The 18,822-nt window shown below is 37.6% G+C and overlaps 1 protein-coding gene across 1 annotated transcript in view; it reads left to right on the forward strand.

The window, feature by feature from the left end:
• The window catches only part of GALNT13 (polypeptide N-acetylgalactosaminyltransferase 13), a 309,560-nt gene that overhangs the window by 176,330 nt on the left and 114,408 nt on the right, over window positions 1-18,822 (forward strand). The window contains exon 7 of the mRNA XM_029910591.1: window positions 10,043-10,223. Coding sequence (XP_029766451.1) covers window positions 10,043-10,223 — 181 coding nt within the window. The remainder of the gene's footprint in view (window positions 1-10,042; window positions 10,224-18,822) is intronic.

Raw genomic sequence — 18,822 nt, forward strand, 5'->3', positions numbered from 1 at the left:
GCTAATTCCCAGACTGACCAACAGGAGGCGGTGAGTGCTCGATCTGCTACAGCACTCCATAGTATGCATATTGTACACTTCTCAGATGAAAGGAACACTTACATTTTGGGGTTGTTTTTTTAGTTTATTCCTTACTGTGCACTTGAGACATCATTAAAGTAATGGTTGTATCACTCTAGGAGAGCAAGCATGCACTGTATTGTTGTTCTTGGTATAGAGATTTCAGTCTCAAAGGTGCCTTACAAAAACAGTTTCCTTAATGTTTCTTTGTCAGATAATGATCCCATACACCATAAAATAGAAGCAAGACCATTTGAAAGTGAATTATTCTGAAGGGTAGGATGTGGGCATGTTCCCTTAGCCGAATTTTTGTTGCCAAAGACTGTGGCTGTAGCTCCTGTTGAAGCTCAGCATATATTAATTATCAGCAAAACTTCAAAAACAAAATTGTGATGGATAAGAACACTTTTCAAAAGCTGCAGGAAATCAAAGATAGACTAATGATTGTTCTGTCCAAAGAAAGTCAAAGATGTGTGTGTTTACCAACCAGAAGCATGATGAATATGACACTAAAGCAGGAAGTTTGCTCCAGGAACCTGTGTTATAGTCAGAAAACTTCAAAACTGAACATAAGAACGGCCATACTGGGTCAGACCAAAGGTCCATCAAGCCCAGTATCCTGTCCTCTGACAGTGGCCAATGGCAGGTGCCCCAAAGGGATCCATGCCCTGTCCCCCAATCCCAGCTTCTGGCAAACAGAGGCTAAGGACACTATACCTGCCTATCCTGGCTAATAGCCATTGATGGACCTATCTTCCATGAATCTATCTAGCTCCCTTTTGAACACCGTTATAGTATTGGCCTTCACAACACCCTTTGGCAAGGAGTTCCAGAGGTTGACAGTACATTGTGTGAAAAAATACTTTCTTGTGTTTGTTTTAAACTTGCTACCTATTAATTTCATTTGGTGGCCCCTTGTTCTTGTATTATGAGGAGTAAATAACACTTCCTTATTTACTTTCTCCACACTAGTCATAATTTTATAGATCTCTATCATATTCCCCGTTAGTCGCCTCTTTTCCAAGCTGAAAAGTCCCAGTCTTATTAATCTCTCCTCATACGGAAGCTGTTCTATACCCCTAATAATTTTTGTTGCCCTTTTCTGAACCTTTTCCAATTCCAATATATCTTTTTTGAGATGGGGCAACCATGTCTGCACGCAGTATTCAAGGTGTGGGCATACCATGGATTTATATAGAGGCAATATGATATTTTCTGTCTTATTATCTATCACTTTCTTGATGATTCCCAACATTCTGTTTGCTTTTTTGACTGCCGCTGCACATTGAGTGGATGATTTCAGAGAACAATCCACAATGACTCCAAGATCTCTTTCTTGAGTTGTAACAGCTAATTTAGATCCCATCATTGTATATGTATAGTTAGGATTATGTTTTCCAATGTGCATTACTTTGCATTTATCAACATTAAATTTCATCTGCCATTTTGTTGCCCAGTCACCCAGTTTTGTGAGATCCTTTTGTAGCTCTTCGTAGTCTGCCTGGGACTTAACTATCTTGAGTAGTTTTGTATCATCTGCAAAATTTTCCACCTCACTGTTTACCCCTTTTTCCAGTTCGTTTATGAATATGTTAAATAGGACTGGGCCCAGTACAGATCCCTGGGGGACACCACTATTTACCTCTCTCCATTCTGAAAACTGACTATTTTGTTGAGAAAACCATTGTGAGTAGGAGTCAGCCACAATTGCCATTGTTGAAATCTCTGAGATCTTTTAATACCTCTCTTTTTTTTATCTGATGTTCGAGTTGAGAGGAAAAGGGTATCTTGAGGATCCTTCACTTTTCAAATCACTAGAACAAACTGTGTATTCTTGGTATCACTTCTGACTAAGAAGGCACCATCCTAGGAATGCAAACGCAAAAGGATCAGGATCCCTAAATATCTCCTGTAAGTTTCTCTAATTGTTATTTATAAAAGGTTCGCAAACTACAGTTGCCCTTTTGGGCTGATGTCTACAACTGCTTTCTGGAGTCCCATTGCCTGCACACCCACTTCCTAGTGAAGATGGTATCATCTATAAGCACAAATATTAAATGGATTTAATTGGATTATATGGTTTCTTTCCCACTCAATACTTTGTCCACTGTAAATCTAGACTAGATATTGCAGCTAATTTGTAAGCTGATTTCTCTGTTATCCAACTGGCTTCAAGAAGGTGCATCAGTATTCAATAACCTGCTTTTATCCTGATGGATGAGGAACTGGCATTAGTGTTTTCATTCACTTCAGAAAAGGCTTAGGAGTGTAATCAGTAGACATTAATATTTAGTATATTGAATCACCCAGCTGGAGTATTTGCACTGTACAGAGATCTTTGAGCTGTGGAGTGTATGTGTGCAAATGGAATAGTTCCACAAAGTTTTCATTTCCACAAATATACAGATTGGAGACATCCTATTTCCCTTATTACTTGCAGTAACAATACAAGGCTTGACTCAGATAATACAGATTAATGATACTTAATGAAATGTCTATCTATCCTATTGGGAAAACAGTTACACAACTCCACATAAAATATTCCACAAGATAATGGTAATACAAGTTACTAAATATGACTTTTGTATTTTCAAATAAATCAATATAATCTTTTAGCAGTGCTACTGATCTTTGCTTTCTCTTTAATGATTTTATTTGTAGCAAGTCATATAAAAATGACAATTTGACAAAATATGACACAGTATCTCCTTTAACAATGAATAAAGATCTTTAGTCTAATAAAAGAAAATATCCCTAAATCTATCCCTCTGTGTCTCTGCTGTAGTGTACATTTTATGCCTGTAGGTTGACCCACCTGTCTCCTGTATAGCTTCCTGATACTGATTTAAAGAAGCAGTACACACAGCACGAGTTGTCACATTCATCTTTCACTAAATGCCTTGGGCTGTAAAACAACATGCTATAGTTACAAGAGGATTGCATACAGTGAAGGCTTGGGAGCTGCTAATTTTTCACTTTGCTCACTGCACCATGTAAAAATAAAGTGAAACATTTAGCCATTCAGGAGTAAATCATCCAGTGGTGTAAAAGGTGTTTTAACCAGTCAGGTTGGTGTAATTAAGCACCTAAATAGTGTAACTGGCTGAAGTGCATAATTGAGACCTTTCTGAAAAAGTTCTAAACAATTTAGTAAGGATGAAACCACCAGTGTTTTGTAGACACTTAATAGTTTTTTTTATAGGAATTACTCTAAAGCCTGTTAGGATCTTATTCTGTATTACATTCTTTCTTTAGGTTTTTTTTAAATCCATTCTAGAGAATTTTATAGCAAGGATTTATTTTCCTCATTCTACAGGATGTTTCAAATATTTTTCATTTTTTATTCAGTTCTGTAGGGGTTATTTTCCATAAGGGAATGCCCAAAGTCCCCTCATAGTGGAAAAGGAACCTTAAATAACAGTCGGTGGGCTTTTCTGAGGTGAGTGGAGCATTAAATAGGAGTTTAAGCCGGAAAAGGGGTTGTCCTTTAGAAAAATGGAGCGTGTCAAGGCCAAAGAAAGCTAAACTCATACTTTGTTGAGAATAAGATATTGTTTAATCTTGGTTTTGTACCTAGTATTGTGTATGCCTAGAGCTTTGTATAGACACTTTCTTTATTATTGTAGAAATCCAAATAAATCAATGAGGGGAAAGCATGTTTAATTCAGCTGTGTTATTGGGTAGTATTTCTCCACCTTAAGAAACACTCACATTATAGCAGTCATCAAAATCACTATGTAACAGCCACACAGCACTGCAGAATAGAGCCTCTTCCAGAAAAACAGTGAGGGGGTCAGCATAACCAAAACCCACCCCGTTTACTATATGCCTAACTATGGCAATCACTGAAAAACACATGGCCGCTGTTCAGATGCCCAAGGACATGTCTGACAGCTGTGCCATGTTTAGGCTCTTTTATATGTCGCTTCTTAGCTTGCACCACTTTACTGGGTTTTGCTTTCCTGATATAACTGTTGAATAATATGGGTAACGCTTTTCCCAATGTGCAGAAAGGATTAATAATTCCAGGTCCTTAGCCTGACTTTATCTGGGCCTTTATTTTTGCACTTGCAAAATTGCAGTGATTACACAGGTGATTGAAATATTTAAGTACACTATTTTAGGCACAGTCACTGATTTAGCTGTCTAAAAGACCTAAGCCACACTATATAATTATGGACAAAATAATGTGAGCCAGTGTAACTCATAGTGAGGCTGGAAAAGTTGCATTCGTGCTTACTTATTTTCAGAAGTAAAACTAAAGTAGATGGTGACACTGAAAATTATTTTAAGTGTTTGTGTAATTTTGAGTCTCTGAGTACCTGCCAAACAGTCATTCTGAAAAACTAGCCCAAAGGGCTTTTCAATATTCCATAAGTTATATTCAACTCAATAAATATTCAACTCTACTGACTAATTTTAGGAGCACAGTTTGTACCTAGAATGCACTACACATGTGCTTACATGCTTTACTATACATCCATGAACTCAGGACCCCCACTTATTTATGCTCTTTCCTTTGGGCATGCAGTAAGGTTTGTGCACCTAAGCTCCATTTATTCTGAATGTAAATGTATGCACCACTATCTATACTGCATCCTCAGATTCATTTTTGTGAAAAGTTAGCTGCAAGTATCACAAGGGCATTGAAATAGCTAATTTCATTATTATAGCATATAATAATTATTATTCATGGCTATTTTCAAATAAATTTTCTACATATTTCCTTATCAAGGCAGCTGTTTCTTGTGTTGATTATAGTCATTTTCATGTGATGGAAAACATGTCTTTTTGTACCATTATTTCAATGCCTGCGTATAAACTGTGATTGATGAATGTTCTAATTGAACCATCAATACATGTAAGCTTGTTCAAGTAAGAAAAAGTATTAGTTTCCCTTTCTAAAATCCTGTGAAACAGATTACTGATGCACGTAAAATATGTTTTCACCATCCAGATCTCTTGAAATCTTAACCTAAAACATAAAAAATAGAATTAATTATAAACTCATAAAGTTATGGGTTGTGCTATAAAAATGCATTTTTCACCATGAAAAGAGAAATTAAGCATGCAGTAGAGTTGTGACTTCAAGAATGAGGCTCTCACCAACAATTCAGAAGTGTTGTTTCTAATAAACTCCGTTGTATGCAATCATATGATTTTGTTCTAAAAGGTTGGGAATTAGAATGGTTAATTCGTAAAGCAGCTGTATCAACAGGTAAGAAGCTGACTGTGCCTTGCTTGCCCCAGTGTGATCTACCAGACATCAAATATGCACTGAATTTTTATTAAATTGTCAAGTTTAAGTATCCATGGTAACTGTTGGAGAATTCTATAGCAGCCTAAACTATGATTATACTGTCAGACCTGGATATTCTACCTGCAGTGCAATAGTCAACACAAAGACCAATAGTATCACTGCTGTTCTAAGCAACTATACCGGTTTTTTTTAAATGGAACAAATCACCTGACTTGCTTTAAATAGATCAGAGTAATTTATGCTATAAAGGACAAGTGGGTGTAGGAGATATTTCACTGATGGGTATCCATAGATTGCAATATACACACCAGCAACCAAACACTGGGACCTGAATGTAAGTGAACTTGCTCTGAGTTGATATTGACAAGACAGAAATGATGCTTTGTGGAAGGAGAAAACACGAAGTTGTGGTATGAGTCAGGATCTCCATCATTTATCAGCAAGGTGTGTACATCTTTCATCAAATTGGTTTGCGTTCTGGGATGCTTTGGTTCCATGCTTTTCTCATTTAGCAACCCTGGCCCAAAATGTCTATCATCTGCAACTGCAGTCATTCCTAATATGGGCATTGTCACTGTTCACACCTTTGTCACCTTCAGGATGAAACACTATAGGGTATATTGTAGACCACAAGAGACTTTAGACAGTGTGGAATCCAGCTGCCTGCCTCTCAAGAGGAGGTGAGGCAGCGATGAGAATACAACAATAGACAGTTTTGCATTGGATTCTTATTTGCTTCCCAGTACAGTTCATGGTGTTTGTGATTATCTTTAAACATCTGAAAGGTCACTTCTTACCCTAGCATGCAGGTGAGTTTGGCTTAGATGTTCTTTAGATAAAGCTGTCTGACATGAGTAGCAGAGATGTCTCAGTTGAGGACTCTTGATTTTGGGCTTGACTCCCCTCCTAGCCTCAAACTGTACTGTTTATAGCATCTTGCCATTTCAAACCATGACTAACAAAAGCAGGATGCAAGCAGACATTACAATTAATGGACAAGCTGTAGAGGTGTGAATTTAATTATCTGGGATCATATTTATACAACCAAGGCGGCAGTTCCAAAGAAATCAGAAGACCACTTGGGCTGACCTCCCTTAAAAAAGTGTGGAAAAACGGTGACATCTCAAAATGTACAAAGGTGTGACTGATGAAAAGGCTAACTTTATCCATAGTAATTTATGGATGTGCATAGTGGGAAGTTAATGCTGCTGACAAGAAGAAAACTGAAGCATTTGAAACGTGTTGGTGAAGACTCTTGCATATCTCTTGGATGGGAAAAAAAGGATGAATGCCTATATTAGAAATATTGTTGGAGAGAAGCAAATCCTGATGTCGGAAATCAACAGATACAAACTTATGAAATTTGGTCACATTAGACATAGAGATGGAAATAACCTTGAGGAAGTTGTTATGGAAGGGATGGTGAAGGGCCTTCATAGTAGGGGATGAGCAGCAAGTGGATGGATGGATGGTGTTTGGCAGATCAGTGAAAGGTTGCTGCAGAGTGTTCAAAATTAGTGATGGATCATGAAGGCTTCTGAAAATTCTGCTATGATGTCACCAAAAATATTCAGACATGCATAAATGGATTTACGTCTTAATTTATCAATCCAGTCAGTTCTCACTGCTAATAGTTCTCGGTATAAAAGGTACTGGGATAGTAGTACCTCCCTACCTCACTAGGATGTTGGGGGGATAAGTATACTTTAAAAGATTGTGTGTCACTTAGATACTACAGTAATGGAGGCAGGACATTAATAGGATTGATAAAAACAAAAAACTCAAGAATAGACTCTCTCCCATTACATTTGTACATGCCTTCACTTGAAGGATGCTGTAGAGCACAAATTCCAGCACTCCCAGACAAAAATTGAATTAAAGGCCTGCTATACAGTAAGTTAAACAAAAGGAGTTGTAGCCAGTCAGCAAAATATAACTGAAAGAAATAAAACTACTGCAGTGTGAAGCAGAGTTCACTTGCTAGTCATATAATTGCACATGAATACTGTACCATACTTGTTTCCAACCCAAAGGTGTGTTCATGTGCAATTATAAGACTAGCCAGTGATCAAAACAAAATATGAACAGGTTGCTTGTCATCCCAATTTTGGTCATGTCTACACAAATTCCATATAGTACTACATTTTTAATAGAAGTCAATTTCCCCATGAATGCTTAAAAGCAGTTTACAAAAAAAGAGATTGAAAGGTTAAAACGCTGTTCTTCACAATGGAATCTAGACACCTCTGTAGTCCTGTGACAAGTTTACTGCAGAGGAGGTTGTATCAGGAGCGATAAACAGTTAGGAATATAAATTTAAAACAAATATTTTGGGAATTTCCTGGTGGACAGTATAATCAGCGGGGGGAGGAATGGAAAATCTGATACTAGAGAAGTATCTTAGTGTTGGTGCTTAATGAGAGGCATAATGTTGAAATACATGAAATATATTGTTTTGGTGGTGGTTTGTAAATATATACAGTAATGTATATTTAAATTTTCTCATGCATTCCCTTTTTAAAAAAAGCTAGCAACTGTTCTGTAGTATGTCAACTTGAAGTTTCATCTATACTGACTAATTGTCACTGAATATAAAACACAAGATGTTAAACGCAAGAATGTTTTGTTGTTGTCATTGCTAATCCCACCAGAATACATTACTTAGCATACTAATGGGATTATAGAAAAGGGTTTAGCCATATTAAATAAGAGCTACATTGTTACTATGGCAGCAACATTTCTATTCGTACAGTTTATTCTTAAATGTTATGTCTATTTAAAGGAGTCCTAATTACAAAAATGTAACAGTTCTTTTGTCAAAGATGCCAGAAAGTTTTTGTATTTTTTTTGTATTATCAGGAAGTGCTGTAAATTGACTTCATAAACTATGCTGTCAGGTGAGGAGGAAAGCCAATGTAGTGCGTGTGGGGACATAGAAGGTGGATGGGTTGGATGCGGCTGCTACTCTTTGCTTACAGCAAAAAAGGGGATGAATGTCAATTAAGTATGAGCCCCAAAGAAATTACATAATATAGGTAATATAGAGAAGGGAGTCGTTCTGAGGGATATGTTTAAGTACATTGTGAGGTGAAAAACTGAAAAGTATAATTGTAGTAACCACATTACAGATTTATTCAGAGGTAATTAGTAGATAGAGTGAAACTTCTATATTGGAATGGTGACACTATGAAATTTGCTTAATTTCTGGACTTGTCAATCTAGATTATGCAGCGGCAGTAGCACTACATACTTTAGGTTGCAAATTAGTTTCTGTTGTAAATGTGATACATCCTTGTCCTTCATTCCCCATACTCCATGCTTCTGTGAAATCCACACAGGAATAACAGCTTCAAAATTGGTAGGCGAGGTCTGTGACCTGAGTAGAATTTTTTTACCAAATTACAGGGCTATTGGATGCTGAAACGTAGGAGTGAATTATGAGTCCCCAGAAAGAGATGTTAAAGACTTCTGAATTTTTTCAGTGCTTTTTTACTACTCAGTAGCCAAAAAAGACAAGAAGTAGAGAGGGGAAAATCTGATTCGTTGGACTGTTCTCATTGAGATCTACAGCACAGAATCAAAGATTAGGTTATTAGATTCTAATATTAAAAAGTTAATATTTTAAATAGGAACATACATGAGTCATTGAGAGCTGATGCCCTAATTTTGGCTCATTGGCAGCTCCAGAGACATTGCTGGGAAGCAGAAGGAGACAGACAGACAGGAAGAATTTATTCTCTTCCCATGTCTCCAGCATGGAGACTGGGGAGGAACAGAGAGATTACAGGTGAGAGCATATAATGTATAGTCCTGGAACCTTAAAATTACATTGGTCCTGCAGGTGGATCTTGTTTTATGAGAACTCACTGTTGTTCAATGTAATTAAGTCTGCAGGTCAGATGGAATATTAAAAGCCTAGGGTCAAAATTTGCCCTCAGTTATACTAGTTCAATCCCACTGAAATAAGGGGAATTACATTGATGTAACTGAATGTGGAATTTGGCTCCAGGACTGTAAGTAAACCAGTACTTTCCACTGCATGAACATTATCAGATTTTCTTTTGTGTGTATAGGTTTCTTCTTAATAGTCTAAGGTAGCAGAGCTGCCTATCACACCACAGATAGGGGACTGGTTTTGGAGCCAAAGAGCATACGTTTTGGCCTAGTGCTTCATGTATGTAGCAGGATGATGACCATGGTGACTGTGTGTATGCATATCTATACCTATAATATTACAATCAAGTACCATTGTACCATCTTCTAAATAGCTAAAAAGCACAATGCCAGCAAAAATTACCAAAGCTCTTTTCTATTGTTATAAAAAGTTATGAATTGTGGATTGAAATTCTTGGAAACTCAAAATCATTAAAAAGAAAAGAACAACTGATATCCTGAATTGAATATTAGTGCATAGCATAATTACACCATTTATAGTGTAGGGTGCTAGAAAAAGTGTGTGTGTCTAAAGTGATAGGGCTAAGTCTACCAGTCAGGTAAGCTTGCACAAGATGACTGAAGTCTATGGTCTTGCACCTACTTTATTATTAGTGAAATTTGACCTATGCTATATAATTACATTAAAAATTAATGTGTAAATCTGTGTTTTCATCCCAGAAGTGTATAAAGTAAGGAAACGTTTTCTTAGAGCTGGCTGCTTCTTGCAACAGAATTTTTGCAGGATACTTTTTATACACCGTTTTTAAATATTTTGCCTAATTTCAGATTTGGCAGTGTGGAGGCTCCCTGGAGATTGTAACATGCTCTCACGTTGGACACGTGTTCCGTAAGGCAACCCCTTATACTTTTCCTGGTGGCACTGGTCATGTAATCAACAAGAACAACAGGAGACTAGCAGAGGTCTGGATGGATGAGTTTAAAGACTTCTTCTATATAATATCGCCAGGTAAGAAATCATTTTGTGATCATTTTATGACATGTATATCTATCTGAAAAATGAATGTGCGTATATAGGTATGTGTGTGAGAGGTGTGGGAGAGCATAGAGTTCTTTCTGCATCTCCTTCTCAAAAGTCAAATCCTTCTATATTCATTTTTTTTTTTTTTAAGAAAAAATATTGCCTATTTAAGACTAGAAAAAATTAAAGGTCTTAAGAAGTCTTGTTTGAGATTTCTATCATGTTATTTTCAAACCAGTGGGAAAGTTCTTTGGCTCTATTAACTCTAAGAAAAAGGGGATGTGGTCAGATCAGTCTTGCATTCTGGTGATCCCTTAAAATTAGCTGCAGCGGGTGCAAGTTAGAGCAGCTCCAGAACTGCTCTGCATTGCTCACTGAACTATCGCAGTGCTCAGTGGCCTGACAATCAGGGAGCCAAAATATATGTCTAATTCCTCCATTTGATGTACATGCAAAGTTCCCATTAATATTTCTCTTCTATACATGTCCAGGAAAAGACTCATGTTTCCACTTAGTCCAGTGTAAGAACTTCAAGAAAATCATGTAATGAAGGAATGATTCTTAGATAATGCATATCTTGCTATAACTTTTCATACAGAAATTGAAATGCCTATACAACAGATATGAGTAATTATGTAAACTATTGTATTTTAAACATGTTCTTGTATTTATGATTTTTATATTTCAGTAACACGTAAAAATTATTGCACAAATGTTTGTATGTACATTTACAATCAACTGACCGGAATCATAGAATATACAGATAGTAAATGTGCAGTATTTTTTCTCTTATGCACAAAACATTATGTAAAATTTTTCATTAAGAGTAACTTAATTATTGATTCCAAAAATATATAAAATAGCAAAAAGAGGAATGTAAGGACATAAGTACTAAAGCGTGTCAAAAATTTCATTTGAGACACCAGCTGAAGAGTTGGTATTTATAGCACCTGGAAGGTGTAGTATCTTGTTCAGTGTTACTGCATTTATTAAGGGCTAGACTGTGATGTTAAAATCAAGCCTCAAGCAAGGAGCACAGCATTGTTGAGAAGCCCAGAGGGAGATTGGTACACAGTCTCCTTCCTGGTCTCCCCGCTGCCCTGGGGAAGGAGTGCATTGTGACAAGTCTATGTCCGGCAGAGCATATTCTCCCTGAAACACTGGTGTAGCTAAGCTGCCGAGTGCACTGTATGTGATGGGAGAACGTCGAGCCTCTGCCCTCTCCTTCCCCTTCTCAGCCCAAGAAGCTTTGGGTTGGAGGGGAAGTGTTTTTTAGAGCAGAGCAGGATATGGCTTTCCTGTCCCACATCACTTTTCAAGATTTCAGAAATGTTCCCATTCCACATCAGGGTGAAACAGCAACTTTTCAAAGTGTTTTGTGAAAACGAGAGAGAGAGAGACCCAATCCACAATAGCCAGGTCATCAGGACACTCACCTGGGATGCTGTTCTCCCACATCCCAGGTGAGTGCCCTGACCTCTAGGCTATTGACTCTTCTGGGATGGGTCGCTGTCTCTTTCTCAATATGACCAGAAATTTCATCCTGGACCTGAGAAACCTTTCCTGACAAAAGTTTTGTCAAAACTGGTATGTTCCAGTGAAAAGCTTAGGTTTTGATGAAGCAGCATTTTTTGACAAAAATAATAGTAATTTAAGACCATTTCTAGTGCTCCTGATCCTGGTACCAGTAATGATGCTGGAGGCCCCCATCCTCAGCCACCCTTATGTCAGGGCTTTTCTGTTCTCTGTTTGTGCAAGTGCATGTGCAATCATGCCCTCTTCCGTCATAGTGCTTTTTTATTTATTTATATTTTTAAAGGAGGAAACTTTGGCCTGATAGACCCCCCCCTTCTCTGCTCCCCTGCTGAGTTCCATAATGAAGTTACCCTAGGGAATTTCTTCTTCCTATCATGCATCCCCTTTGTTATGGAGCATCAGACATACTGAATGTATAATTGGTCAATATAATGTGTCCTTTATTGAGATGAGTTGTCTCTAGGCAGATTAGAACCCTTGCTTTGTTGTGCATAAAAGATGTACCTGTGAAGTCCCATACGTTTTTTTCCCCCTGTGATTTTAAAATGTATTTCATAGTTTTGTTTTTCCCTTTTATTCCATCTTCAGTTTCTTTTATGCAAATGTTAAATTACCATAGCTTTTTACAGAACATAGAACAACCCTGTAGCCTCTTAAAGCTTGTGGCGGTTTTCAGCATATTGGCTGTCTCAGCTTAAACCTATGTAAAGTGGTTCAAAAAGGAACCAGTCTTTACAGAACTGCCAACATTTCAGATGGAAAACTCTTTTTTTCCCCTCATCAAAGACAATAATTGAAAACTTTAAAGTATGGCTGTGATCAGAAAAAATAAGTGTTTACCAGCAAGTCAACATTTCAGATAGACAGTTTTTTCCCCCCTCTTCTATTTCAAATAGTTTCTTGATTGTTAGTAGCCAGTCTCTTGAAAGGTGCCACAGGCTTTATGAGCTAAAGCTTTTGTATTTGTGAGTTAAAACCTGTGTTTTCATTTTTTGGCTGAAAAAAACTCCAAAAATAAAGATAGTAAAAATGTATTATAAAATAGAGGCCACCATAGCTAAACAACAGAGTAAAACTGTAAGACTCTTTGATATGATTTACCATGGATTTGACCAAATTATGGTACAGTTTAAAAAAAAATCACCTATTGTATCATGTGGTATATTTTCTAAAAGAATGGATAATTCCAAGTTCTCTTTTCCCAGACAGTTTGATAATACAAACATCCCATTACATGGGCTACTTGACATGTTACAATAAATGCTTTTAATAATATCAGTTAAAAATACAGTTTTGCTTTATAGGGGTATGAAACAAGGAAATAATAATACCTTGATCCTAGGTGTCTGCCATTCTAGATGCTTTCGCATTACATCTTACCAGCAAATGCTCCAGGCTGACTAGGGTTAGTTGTTTTAATGCATTTCAGTGAAATAATGCACTCAAAATGCATTAGAAAATCACATTAACCTTCATTTTATTCTAAAATACTTTAGAAAGTACTTTCTGAATTGGATACATTATTGGTAAAAAGTATCATTATGTAAGTGTTTGGGATAGTGATATAGACAATGGAATAGTTAAATTATTTTATTTTTCAAAAGGGCCTGGAATGAAATTGCAGCATTGCAATGGTGATAGTCGTTCCTATTACTAAAGACAAGTATGTCAGCATTTCAGTTATGAAGACTAGCCAACCGGTGCTGTTTTTATTTTACTCCTAGAAGCAAACCCCTCTCCACTGATCCTAGCTAGCAGAGTGCAGCAGCGCTTGGATATTTTGGGAAGAGGGTTTAATTCCATATCTGCCAGAGCCAGTGTAGGATCTCTTCATTCCATCATACTATTTCATGCCTTGCTGATTTCCTTTGTCCTCATTCTGTTCTGTTTTCTACTTGTCTTCCCTTGCCTCTCTACTTAGTGTGGGGTTTTCAATACTTAGGGCATTCTTGATTACAGTAGACTCCTACATTGGGTTTTATCTTGTATGCCTTCTTACACAATGCTCCCACTGAATTGAATGATAGGGGAATGTAGTATTTTGAGCCCAAGGAGATCACTAGTATTAAAAAAAAAAAAACAAAAAGCGGAATGGAAAAGTAGATCCAAATTTTGCCCATTTTTCACAAATTCAGCTTGTTCTGTTTGCTCCCCAAACCTGTATGTGCCCTATTTCCAAACTCTTCCCACTCTGTCACCTCTGTTAATCATGTGGCCAATTGTCAGACTGCCAAAATAATACGTTAATGTGGAATCAAAGATAGTTAGTAGAACAATTAAGCCTTACTGACTAAAGTGAATATTTTCTGGACAGTCTTAATAGTGTAGACACTTTGGGCCAGCCCTATGTGGTGCTTTCTCAGTCTGCACCTCATCGACCCAGTCTTTTGTCTACAAATACAATGGAAAATGGGACTAATACCCCGAAGGTGGTACTTTGATAGTTTAGTATCACACAAACAAAAACCAAGAATATTATTGCCTTAGATGTTTTTATATGAGAAGATGAAATATAATATTTTTAAAAAATGGATGCAGCCCTTTAGAAAGTAGATGTATTAAAAATGTGGATGTTGGTAATGTCAAATGACTGTGTAACCTTGCATTTGCTTCAGTGTTTCATTCTGATAAGTTTTAATAGCCAAGTGCCCCACTTTAGGAAGCAAGGGATACAATGAATAGCTTTTCTGAGATATGCTGCCAGAAATAAGTATTTCAAGGGGGTGAGCAAGAGGCAAACAGATATTTTTCACTGGGGAATTGTCTCAAATACTCAGGAGGCCCAAAAGCATGAAGCAGTATACAATTGGGATGCTAATTAGATTTAGAATCTCTCTCCACAAAAGAACTTTTTTTCACAACATGTATTTTAAAAGTGCCTAATTCGTTCCCTCACAGCATGTGTTTGAAAAGTACCTCATGCACTATATTTCCTAATTTACCTCTATAGGTTTTTTTCCAGTCTTGTGAAACCTCTGTGGAGTTAGGTGCTTGGGATATAAGGTTTGATTTTGAATGTTGATTGATTAGTAGAGTAGGAGATATTGGAATATGGAATTCGACACCTTACCCCATTATGCAACAGAATTATTCATGAGGATATCTTAATGCCGGGTCCTGAGGTGATGTATTATTTAGTGTGTGGATCTTTTCTTGATGTATTGAGTAGATAGATGATATCCTGCCTTAGGCAGGATGGGGAAACGTTAATGAGCCTCCATTGTTGTGAATTGTTTAGCAATTCCATTGTTTAGCTAAATAGAAAATGGCTTATTTGAAAGTTTTGACACACACAGCCTTTGAGTGATGCTCTTGTAGTGGTGCACCTGTCCTTTAAGAGCTTAAATGAATGAACATTTTAGAGCTTCCTCACAGTAACTTCTATCTTGGAGAAGAAGAAAAATGGATTTTTCTCTTTTTTTGCAAAAGAGATTCTTCTGGTGTCACATTTGGATCCTTTTGTGACTACGCTTACAATCCTGCAGGATACAGCTTGTAGGGTGAGAAGTTATTTTCACCACCCAAATCCATACTTAGTCATCTAAATATACATCACCAGATTTTCAGAAGTGATAAGCACTCACTAATTCTATTGAAATAACTGAGATTTGCAGGACCCCATGCCTTTGCAAGCCAAATACTTGTACTTTGATGCCCAAACATAGATATAAATAAAAGTCTGTCTTCAATGCATAATGCTATTCAGTGTACTGTCTCTTAGCTTGATGCCCAGGGGCTGGATTGCCCTTTTCTGCAGTAAACTCTCCAGGAGGGGCTAAAAGGAGGGAAATCATTTCATGGTGTGAGGGGAAGCTATTTTCCCCCTTCACAAAATGGACTATGAGGCCTGGATAATCCCAGAATCAAGGTCCTTGAGCCCCAGAGTTTCCTAACCCAGGCCTTGTCCCTGTAGGCCTGGCTTGACATAAGTAACTTGCCTCATTTCTTATTGGGCATAAGTGGGAAGATGAATGGAAGGTTAAGTTGTAAATAGGAGAAACAGTATGCTGGAGTCAGGATGTGTGTGCTAGCTAAGATAAGCAGCAACAGCCTGATGCTAGGGACTATAGACAAGAGTAAAGATCAGGTTCCATGTGAACAGTAGGTGGACAGAGCACGCCGTACAGGGAAACCAATCCAAAAATGTGTGGTGTAATGGATAGCAAATGCAATGTAATGTGTAAATGTACATAAAAGAAGAGGCTGTCTATTTAACTTTGGATGTGTGGTATGCACCTAGCCACGCCCTACTCTTGAGTCTGATCAACTCCGTGTCGCTTTGCTGTATGCCAAATAAAGGAACCTGTGGGCTCCAGTGGAGCTCAACTACTTGGAACTCGTTTTGTTTTATTGGTCCCTGGGATTCCCTTAAAGTCCGCACCAGAGAGGGGACTCTGTGGGAACATTAATATAGCTCTAGGTAACCTCCACAGGCCAATGTGTGGAGTGCACCGCTCTGTCTTGCCTCACACTGTGTGCGCACGCGTGTGTGCACCCTGCTATCAGCCTTGCCACACCTAGTGTGTGTGCGTGGGGGGTGCCCCTCTATCTGCCTTGCCCCAACCGGGGTGGGAGGAAGCCCATTTTTTGCTTCCTGCCTGTCATCTTTTATTCCTTTTTCAGTCACCTGTTTTGTCATCTTCAGTTTTTCTAACCAACCCTCTTTAAAGTATAGAACTATGTTAAACCCTGTTGCCTGTTGGAGAGCGTTCAGAGTACAGAATGTGAGAATTTTTGTCTGAGATTAAGTACAAGTACCTGTGATAAAACTAAAGGGCCAAATTATGGCTCTTTTGTCCCTTCAGGTGAGGGCTTCCATTAATTCTGCTTCCATTAAAGTAATTGAGTTTTGCCATTGATTTCAGGGCATTGCATTTCCACTCATGCAAATTACTTTGAGCAGAAGGTGCTGCATAGTGTCCACAGAGGAACTGGAGGATTGTGCTAACACATGCAGATGACCCCAGACCCTGTCGTGAAACCACCCCCATAACTAAATGTGCAGAGGAAATGGTATGTGCAGTCACACAGGGACAGCTCTTTGGGGCTCATCTTTTCAGCTCCCCTCCAAGCAAGCGACAGTGACTTTTCCTACACAGTAGATGTACCAGGAGTTGTCCATATCTTGAAAAATGAAGCATGAGGATCCTGCTTCTTCTTGGTTATCATTCATTTATCCCCTTCTAGATAAATGGCCCAGGATAAAGGACTCTGGAGATCTGTGGTTGGCGGCCCATACCCCGACTGGGGTGATGGGCATGAGTGAGTGAGTGAGATGATGAAATAAGCTCCTCCATCTACCTCTCCATCTTGCATGTCTCCAAAACGGCAAACATCCCTGATCTTGCTGTCAAACTGTCGCAACCCCAAATGAGCTAGATAGGTTACAAACATCTGCCTGAGAATCTAAACAGCTTACATTGCAAAAGGCACCTGCAAAATCTACTTTGAGCTCAGTGGATTTTCCTTCATGGCGTCTGCTTTGTGCAAATATGTTCCTGCCTCAAAATTAAAATTTGGCCCAGGATATTAACTCTTAGGTCAGTATTGTTTATAAATGATTATTTATGTGCTTGACAATTTGGATAAACTTTGGATAACAATATTGTTCTATAAAGCTTTTTATCACGTAAAGATTCAATTTATATTACTACTTCTGTGCTAGGAAAATTAGGATGAGTTGGTAGCTTTACACATTGTATAATTCAGTGTTAAATTGTGATTGCTTTTATAGAGTTTTACATTTTGATTAAGTTTTTAATTACAGTAAATTTATAAGAGCTGCAGCTTTCTAAAGCAGAGAGTAGAGGTTAGATTTATTAATTACTCCAGAAACAAAGCAAACGCTTTAGGCTAAGTAAATGGATATTGAAAATACAAATCTAGCTTTCAGGCTTATTTAGAGACAATGTTTAATTACAAACCTATGTTCCTATGTAAGCATTTATAATCATTAAATTACTTTCTCTTAAAATTGTATTGAAAAAAATGCCACTCACTCTTAAAATCACCACCCCCTCCTTGTCCTCTCCTCCCTCCACGTGCAATGTTATTAGTTTTCAAATTGAACATGGCCTTTCACATACTTTAAATACAGAAATCAAAGTAGAAGTGTGAATACAATATTAAAGTACCTAATTGTGCAGTCTTAAGATAGGCAGGAACTCTGAAATTTGTGGGATTTTGGCTGCATGAGGACTGCAGGGGTGCTGGAACAATTTGTATAGTAGGGGTGCTGAGAGCCATTGAACCAAACTGTAAACCCTGTATATGATGGAAACCACTTCAAGCCAGGGGTTACGACAGCATCCTCAGCACCCCTAGCTCCAGCATTTATGGAGGACTGAGGAATAAAACTCTGAACTATTTTGGATTAAAAAAACCCCTATAATACTTAATATTGAGGAATACTATGAAACTGATCTAGTCACCTTCCATAGGTCTCAGATTTTATTTTACTTGTGTTTTTTGAATGGCCAAAGATACATGTGTTGGTCCTGCAGAAAACTTGTACGGTTCATAACCATTTCTAAAAACTACTGGGCCTGATTCTGCTCTGTTGTACTGGTGTAAGTCCCAAGCTCAGCAGAAGTACTCCTGATTTACGTTGGTGTAACTAGTCGCAAACTTTGTGATATCAGAAATAGGAGATCGCTGCAGGATTCAAGTGAAGGAAGAGATGGGTTTTGTAGGGAAACATATTTTCAACAATAACAAAGAAAAAATACCACATGACAAAACTAATTTTTGAATAAATTTTCACTAGTTTATAGTCTTTTTAAAAGTCCATTTAAATGATGATTAATAAAATTATAATAAATATGGTTAACAAAGTAAAAATACAAGCAGAATGATTGCAAATAAGGGTAGTTTTCTTACATAAGAAGAGCGGCCGATATAAAAGGAATCTCCTCATTGACTTCAGCCATAAAAGAAAAGAGAACATAACAGAGCTGAGGCAACAAGATTGAGCTGCAGCAAATATAGATACTGTTGTTTTAAAAGAGAGATCTATTATTTTTCTTCATCAGTTCATCCCATCTGCCCCCAT

The sequence above is a fragment of the Terrapene carolina genome, unplaced genomic scaffold (assembly GCF_002925995.2).
Source record: "Terrapene carolina triunguis isolate 2854851 unplaced genomic scaffold, T_m_triunguis-2.0 Scaffold62, whole genome shotgun sequence".
In the NCBI taxonomy this organism is placed as follows: domain Eukaryota; kingdom Metazoa; phylum Chordata; order Testudines; family Emydidae; genus Terrapene; species Terrapene triunguis.